The 9,114-nt window shown below is 43.9% G+C and overlaps 1 protein-coding gene across 1 annotated transcript in view; it reads right to left on the reverse strand.

Moving 5' to 3' along the window:
- Positions 1 to 6,245, reverse strand: part of LOC143280500 (A disintegrin and metalloproteinase with thrombospondin motifs like) — a 9,957-nt gene extending 3,712 nt beyond the window's left edge. The window contains exons 1-3 of the mRNA XM_076585163.1: positions 6,147 to 6,245; positions 2,778 to 2,924; positions 1,713 to 1,839 (exon numbers count right to left, since the gene is read on the reverse strand). Coding sequence (XP_076441278.1) covers positions 1,713 to 1,839; positions 2,778 to 2,924; positions 6,147 to 6,232 — 360 coding nt within the window. The 5' untranslated portion in view covers positions 6,233 to 6,245. The remainder of the gene's footprint in view (positions 1 to 1,712; positions 1,840 to 2,777; positions 2,925 to 6,146) is intronic.
- Positions 6,246 to 9,114: the final 2,869 nt, after the last annotated feature.

Below are 9,114 nucleotides of genomic sequence, written 5' to 3' on the forward strand. Positions count from 1 at the left end.
GCCATTTTGCGCAGTATCTCTCTATCTTTCGGATAAAAAAACAAACGTCAAAGACCATAATCTGCGAGTAATTATAAAACAAACATGATAACAAAGAAACAAAAACCGTTTTGTTTTTATTTTAGACGTCAGTTCTGTCAGTGAATGGTGAATTTTATTCAAAATGTAGTCGATTTTAATCAACCGTTCATCAGCAACAAAAAAATTGTTGGATATCGTCACCTCTTTTAAGACGTCGTCACGGTGCGCAAAAACCAGAATGGGGAATTTTAGGTAGTGACGAGCCTAATCATCATATGCATGTAATTCGGCAAGGCGGCGTCGATTGATGATGGAGTACACCAAGATCCTGAGTATCCGCTACTAAATGATGGCCTGCTAGTGCACTAGTAGCAAGTGATTTGGTCGACTCGAGCTTTCTAGTCAGGCACTTTACCATTCGGCCACCGCTCGTGTATACACGTGTGTGTGTGTGTGTGTGTGTGTGTGTGTGTGTGTGTGTTTGCTTGTATGAAGCACAAAGTTCATTATATACACGTGTGGGTGCTGATGTGTGGGTTGAGGAGGTGGGGGGTTCTGCGTGTGTGGACTTGCTTACGAGAGCGCAAGCACCCGTGTATACGTGTGAAAGAGTGTGTCTGTGTGCTTCAGCGCATGTCTTTGTGCGTGCGTGAGAGTGTGTGGTTGTACGAGACAGACAAAAGGGAGATACGGATAGGGATGATTTTTTTCATTACAGGTCATGGGCCCCTAATGAAGGGGTGTGTGAATAGTTCACAATACATAATAGCATAAAGTGCGAAAAACACATCATAATGTAACCGAAAAAAAAAAGAATGCAATGATTAGAACTGATATAACAGTTTATGAAGTAGCTATTTCTCTAAACTGACATGTACAGAGATAAATTGCCTGTAACAGTAACATCAGTACTTGACAACAATAAAGTCAATTTTTAGGCACGTATGACTGTTCATAGTATTTACATCGAATGAGACTCTCTCTAACCGTCAATCAGTGCTTCACAACAAAGGACAAAATGTATACTACTTCATCTTCTTCCGATTTTCTTACATAACGGACGCACTAAATCAGTTTCCTTCAATGTTTCATACCTATTACGATAACCAGCCAAACGAGAGAGAAAGAGAACACTGAACACTGAATGATTTTAATGACTTAGGCCAACAGCTCCTGTTAGAACGAAATGCATACAAAACAAATTTCTGAAAGAATTCGAGATCAAAATGTAACTGCTGGACACCAATATCAATTCTACACTCAACTAATATCCATCCCTATCTCTTTCCTTGGTTTCCCACCCCGTATCCTCAACATATACATCTTCACATTCACATTCCTTTATACGTAAGCATTATATGCACAAATATACGTGTTGTCACTGTATAAGGAATTTTTCTTAAACTGGATGTCAAGCACATCAGAGGAAGGCACATGACTTAAAAGTACAATAACGATTTGATATGAATGAAATTACTGACATTTTGTGGATAGCCGAGACTCTGAAGAGAGAGAGAGAGGTAGGGGGAGAGGTGAAATGGTATTAACTAAATCATAATTTTCTTCAAAAGAACGCATAGTGAGTGAATTTAGCCAAATACCTGAGAGAGAGAGAGAGAGGGATGGGAGAGAGACGGACAGAGGAGGGATGGAGAGACAGAAAGACAGACAGACAGATTGTGGGCACTGACGGAGCAAGGCACCCCGGCGTTGTAGTGAAGGCACTGGTCCTTCAGGGACATGGAGATCCCGGGCAGCTGTCCCCGGTAGGCATAGGACGTGTCGCTGGCGTCCCTCAGACACTCCGAGTACCACGTGCTGCACAGCACAGCACAGCACAGCAAAGCATGCACTGATTAATTTAGGTCACACGGCCACAGGTCTTGGCCACTTGGCCTCCACAGCCCACGTACGTTGCTGTCCGCTGATGTCAGAGTCACGTCGCCGGTTACTAGGTCACAGTGGCGTCGCTAGGTCAGTCACGTTACGTCACTATGTCACAGCCACGTCACTCCACAAATGTCACACTCGCACGTCGCGTCGCGTCACTAGGTCGGAGCCATGACAATTCACAAATAGGTCACAGCCACGTCACCGGTTACAGTGGCGTCACTAGGTCAATCAGTCAATAGGTCAGTCGCGTCACGTCACTGTCGACCTCGTCACGCCACAATGTCACGTCACTATCATACAAGTACGTCACATCACTGTGTCACAGCCACATAAGGTCACCATGTCAGCCTCGTCACGCCAAGGTGTCTCGTCACGTCACTATCATACAACTACGTCACATCACTGTGTCACAGCCATATCGATCAATTTCCACTCACGCACACAACCATCTGATAATCTTAAAAACAAATCACAGAGGTAATTAGTGTGGAGGTTGGGGGGCCTGGAGGGTGTGTGTGTTTGTGTGCTATGTGTGTAGGTGTAGTACTGTAGATGTGTGTGGGGAGGTGCGTGATGTGTGCGTGTATGTGTGTAGTACTGTGTATGTATATAGTACTCTGTGCGTGCGTGTCTTTGTGTGTGTTAGTGTGTGTAGTACTGCGTGTGCGTGTATGCAGTACTGTGTGTATGTAGTTCTCTGTGTGTGTGTGCGTGTGTTTGGTGTTATGGGTGCTGTGTCTGTTTGTGTGTGTATGTATGCATAGTATGTGGGTGCGCGCGCGTGTGTGCCTGAGAGAGAGAGACACAGAGAGAGAGAGAGAGAGAGTCTGTGTGTGTGTGCAGGAAGTGAACGGAGAACTCACTCGGAGAGGAAGCTGGAGATGCTGACTTTGGAGCAGGAGGAGAAGCGGTTGAACTTGGTGGCGTCCCGCCAGCTGTAGCTCATGATGTAGCCGGACGTAGCGCTACACGCCCTGGCCCCGCCCTCCCCGTCGTGGGACGCGTTCAGTCTGCACATTGTATTGCATTGTATTGTATTGCATTGTATTGTATTGTAATATGTTTACCGTTTTGTATTTTGTTGTAGTATAACACACTTTGCCCCCGCCTTCCCCATCGTGGGACGCGTTCAGTCTGCACATTGTATTGCATTGTATTGTATTGTATTGTATTGTATTGTATTGCATTGCATTGTATTGTATTGTATTGCATTGTATTGTATTGTAATATGTTTACCGTTTTGTATTCTGTTGTAGTATAACACATCTTCGCCCCACCTTCCCCATCGTGGGATGCGTTCAGTCTGCACATTGTATTGTATTGTATTGTATTGTATTGTATTTTGCTGTATTGTACTTGCTCTGTATTGTATTGTATTGTAATATGTTTACCGTTTTGTGTTTTGTTGCGTGGGACGCGTTCAGTCTGCACATTGTATTGTATTGTACTGTATTGTATTGTATTGCATTGTATTGTATTGTATTGCAATGTGTTTACCGTTTTGTATTTTGTTGTAGTATATCACACTATTGGCCCCTTCCTTCCCCATCGTGGTTTTGCGTTCAGTCTGCACATTGCGCTGTGTTGTAATGTGTTTTGCTGTATTGTATTGTATTGTATTGCATTGTATTGTATTGTATTGTAATATGTTTACCGTTTTGTATTCTGTTGTAGTATAACACATCTTCGCCCCACCTTCCCCATCGTGGGATGCGTTCAGTCTGCACATTGCGCTGTGTTGTATTGTAATGTGTTTTGCTGTATTGTATTGTATTGTATTGTATTGTATTGTATTGCATTGTATTGTATTGTATTGCAATGTGTTTACCGTTTTGTATTTTGTTGTAGTATAACACACTTTGCCCCGCCTTCACCATCGTGGGACGCGTTCAGTCTGCACATTGTATTGTATTGCATTGTATTGTATTGTATTGTAATGTGTTTTGCTGTATTGTATTGCATTGCATTGTATTGTATTGTATTGTATTGTAATATGTTTACCGTTTTGTATTTTGTTGCGTGGGACGCGTTCAGTCTGCACATTGTATTGTATTGCATTGTATTGTATTGTATTGTATTGTGTTTTGCTGTATTGTATTGCATTGCATTGCATTGTATTGTATTGTATTGTAATATGTTTACCGTTTTGTATTTTGTTGCGTGGGACGCGTTCAGTCTGCACATTGTATTGTATTGCATTGTATTGTATTGTATTGTAATGTGTTTTGCTGTATTGTATTGCATTGCATTGTATTGTATTGTAATGTGTTTTGTTGTATTGTATTGCATTGTATTGTATTGTATTGTAATATGTTTACCGTTTTGTATTTTGTTGTAGTATAACACACTTTGCCCCTCCTTCCCCATCGTGGGACGCGTTCAGTCTGCACATTGTATTGTATTGCATTGTATTGTATTGTATTGTAATGTGTTTTGTTGTATTGTATTGTAATGTATTTACCGTGTTGTATTTTGTTGTTGTATAACACGCCCTGGCCCCGCACCCCCCCCTCCCCCCCACCCGTCATGGGACACGTTCAGTCTGCACATTGCATTGCATTGTGATGTGTTGTACTATATTGTAGTATAATGTGCAGTGTTGTGTGATGTTGTGCTGTATTCCACGGTATTGTTTTGTGTCGTGATGTACTGTACTGTACTGTGTTGTGTTGTGGTATAACATGTAGTGTTGTGTTGTATTGTGCTGTATTGTACGGTATTATGTTGTACGGTGTTGTGTTATAGTGTAATGAGTAGCGTTGTATTGTATTGCACGGTATTGTGTTGTACTATCTTGTATTGTGTTGCAGTGTAATGTGTACTGTTGTGTTGTATTGTGCTAAATTGCACGGTATTATATTATACTGTACTGCATTGTGTTGTATTGAATGAATGGATTGCAGTGTATTGTATCGTGTCGTTTCGTATTGTATTTATTTATTTATTCATGTATGTATGCATGTGTATGAGAGAGTGTGTGAGTGTGTGTGTGTGTGTGCGCGCGCGTGTGTGTGTGTGTTAGTGTGTGTGTGTCCGTGGTAAACGTTATCATTAATTTTCTCTCTGGAAATATTTTTGTCTGTCTATACAACATCTGGTTTAATACAAATATATTCTTTAAAAACCTGTCACCTAGATGTCTGTGGCAGAGTATCCTACATGTGTAGTCAGAAATAATGATAGGTGGTGTAAAACCAAAGGTACCTTTAGATGAAGCTAAAACGACGTTTCGAGTCTTAAACACTTTGTCAAAGAGTCTAAGACTCGAAACTTTGTTATGATGGAGTCTCCATTCGGTCCGACAGATGAGTAGGCAGGCAGGCTTATCTGTCGGTGTGTGTCCTCATATGGGAGAAGAGGCCGATTCTGGATGCGCAGCACTTCCCACAGGTGTTTCAAGGGAAAACGTCTCCAGAAGTTGAGCCCTGCTTCCTCCGCTCACGCTTCTCCTTAATGGCCAGCGTTCTCTTGTTTTCAAACGTCTTTATGCCACTAGAGCACAGCATCCTCCAGCGAGAGCGGTCAAGGGCATCAGTTTCCCAGGAAGCGATGTCTATGTCACAGGCTTTGAGGTTTGTCTTCAAAGTGTCCTTGAAGCGCTTGCAGGGTCTTCCAAGTACACGGTGGCCTTCCTTCAGCTGGCCATACAAAAGCATCTTTGGGATCCTGCTGTATGTCATGCGGACAACGTGGATCAGCAGGCTTTCGATGCTGGGCAGGCCGCTCCTCTCTAGGACCTGGAGGTTGGAGACCCTGTCTTGCCACTTTATGCCGAGGATCTTTCATAGGCATCTCTTGTGAAACTGCTCAAGTTGTTGAATGTGACGGCGATACGTCGTCCATGTTTCACAGCAGTACAAGGTGGTCAGCACAACAGCTCTGTAGGTTTTGATTTTGGTGCTGAGCCTGATGCCTTTGTTGTTCCACAGCCTGTTGTTGAGTCTGCCAAAGGCGCAGCTGGCCTTGGCGATGCGCAGCATCACTTCTGCATCAAGGGCTCCGTTGCTGCATAGGGTGCTGCCCAGGTAGCAAAACTTGTCGACTGACTTGATCCCTGTGTCATCGATCTTGATTTGTTATAGCTTCATCTTAAAGGTACACCACCTACCATTATATTCAACTTCATTTTTAAAAGGTCCAGTAGTCACCTTTTTTTTTCATCCTCATGTGTAGCCTAGCCATCAAACCCACACCCCCAACTACACCCACACCCCATCCCCACCCCCACTCACAAATGTCCCAGCTCGTGCGTGGCAGTGAGCACCCCTCGGTAGGACCTGTCCACCTCCGCCACTGCCACGTCGTACGTGTAGCCCATGAAGCGGCGTGAGGTGATGCACGCCCCGCCCATGTAGCCGATACCTGCCCGTCACACCACACAACACGTGTTATCATGTGTCAGTCAGCGTGTGCATGCATTGCATTGCAGAGAACTGCCCCTGCCCATGTAGCCGATACCTGCCAGTCACACCACACAGTAACGTGTTATCATGTGTCAGTTAGCGTGTGTATGCATTGCAACAGCCCCTGCCCATGTAGCCGATACCTGTCAGTCACACAACAACGTGTTATCATGTGTCAGTCAGTGTGTGTATGCATTGCTTGTAGATAACAGCACCTGCCCATGTAGCCGATACCTGTCCGTCACACAACACAACAACGTGTTATCATATGTCAGTCAGTGTGTGTATGCATTGCTTGTAGATAACAGCACCTGCCCATGTAGCCGATACCTGTCCATCACACAACAACAACGTGTTATCATGTGTCAGTCAGTGTGTGTATGCATTGCTTGTAGATAACAGCACCTGCCCATGTAGCCGATACCTGTCCGTCACACCACACAACAACGTGTTATCATGTGTCAGTCAGCGTGTGCATGCATTGCATTGCAGAGAACAGCCCATGCCCATGTAGCCGATACCTGCCCGTCACACCACACAACAACGTGTTATCATGTGTCAGTTAGCGTGTGTATGCATTGCATTGCAGAGAACAGCCCCTGCCCATGTAGCCGATACCTGCCCGTCACACCACACAACACGTGTTATCATGTGTCAGTCAGCGTGTGCATGCATTGCAACAGCCCCTGCCCATGTAGCCGATACCTGTCAGTCACACAACAACGTGTTATCATGTGTCAGTCAGTGTGTGCATGCATTGCTTGCAGAGAACAGCCCCTGCCCATGTAGCCGATACCTGTCCGTCATACAACACAACAACGTGTTATCATATGTCAGTCAGTGTGTGTATGCATTGCTTGTAGATAACAGCACCTGCCCATGTAGCCGATACCTGTCCGTCATACAACACAACAACGTGTTATCATATGTCAGTCAGTGTGTGTATGCATTGCTTGTAGATAACAGCACCTGCCCATGTAGCCGATACCTGTCCGTCATACAACACAACAACGTGTTATCATATGTCAGTCAGTGTGTGTATGCATTGCTTGTAGACAACAGCACCTGCCCATGTAGCCGATACCTGTCCGTCACACAACACAACAACGTGTTATCATATGTCAGTCAGTGTGTGTATGCATTGCTTGTAGATAACAGCACCTGCCCATGTAGCCGATGCCTGTCCGTCATACAACACAACAACGTGTTATCATATGTCAGTCAGTGTGTGTATGCATTGCTTGTAGATAACAGCACCTGCCCATGTAGCCGATGCCTGTCCGTCACACAACACAACAACGTGTTATCATGTGTCAGTGTGTGCATGCATTGCTTGCAGAGGATCATGTCATATGGTTGTTATGTGTCACCCATAGTGACTAGTCTCGGAACACTGACTGGCTCAAGCTCACAGTTGGGCCAAACAGCAAAGTGAGAGCTGTATGATCAAGGGTATCTCTACTACAATGGGAATCAATTTACAGTTTAGTCTTTTGTCGAAGACTATGACTCTCAAACTAGCAGACAATATTGCACAGGCTCTCAGTAAGATAAGACAAGAAAAGAATAACTTTATTGTACTCCAATTAGAGAAATTTGGTCAGGTGCATTATCACAACATAGACAAGTAAACAACATGGAGACCATCACTGCAAAAATAACAACAACAACAACAACAGTTATTAGGATTATAACGAAGACACAGATGTAAAAATATCACACACATTGTTTCGTACTTTCATTCCACACATTGCAGGCAATATTTAAAAATAAATAAAGAAATAAGGCTAGTTAGCCTGTCACTGTTTCGTACTTTCATTCCACACATTGCAGGCAATATTTAAAAATAAATAAAGAAATAAGGCTAGTTAGCCTTTCGGGACCATCCCAACGCTGACTTTGCCGAGAGAGATGGGGTATAAGTAGGACATGACACACTTCCTCTGCCTCCTATGCTGTTCTGATGGTCATTGTCGGACACGAGTGACTATCATACACACATACATATTCATGGCAGCGACATGACTTGCCTTTGGGACTGTCAGGGCAGGAACCATTCGAGGACAGCTTACATAGGTTTTCCCTGGAAAAAAACATCAAGGAATATATTATTCTATGCATTTGGAATTTAAAAAAAAAAAAAGCTCCATGCACACAGACACATACGCGCACGCGTGCACACACACACACACACACACACACTCTCTCTCTCTCTCTCTCTCTCTCTCTCACACACACACACACACACACACGCACACACACACACTCACACACACACACACACACACACAGAGACGCATTCCGACCCAACCTGTTACTTGGCAAAATTATCGCGACAAAATTGGTTGGGCTTTGACACATTTTGAGAAATTACAGAATAACACTCTCTTTACATTATTACTTCGATGCATGTATCTCTATACATTTTTACGTGTGCATGTCTATGTGTCTGTCTGTCTATCTATGTCTGGAACCCTCTGTGTGTGTATGTGTGTGTGTGTGTGTGTGTGTGTGCGCGCGCGCGCGTGTGTGTTTGTTTCTGTTTGAAAACTTATGCATGTATGTATGTATGTATGCATGCACATATATGTTTGTTTGTTTTTGTTTGTATGTATGTGTGCATGTATGTATGTGTTAGTGTGTGTCTTGAGGAGACAGAGAGATAGAGAGGGAGTGGATTGTCTCCATTCCTACCCGTCCTTAAGGCACACCCCTGCCTAACTCCCAACACACACGAACACGCACGCACACACACATACACACACATACACAGACACGCGCGCACACACACACACAC

Source organism: Babylonia areolata, chromosome 3 (genome assembly GCF_041734735.1).
Source record: "Babylonia areolata isolate BAREFJ2019XMU chromosome 3, ASM4173473v1, whole genome shotgun sequence".
Lineage (NCBI taxonomy): Eukaryota > Metazoa > Mollusca > Gastropoda > Neogastropoda > Buccinidae > Babylonia > Babylonia areolata.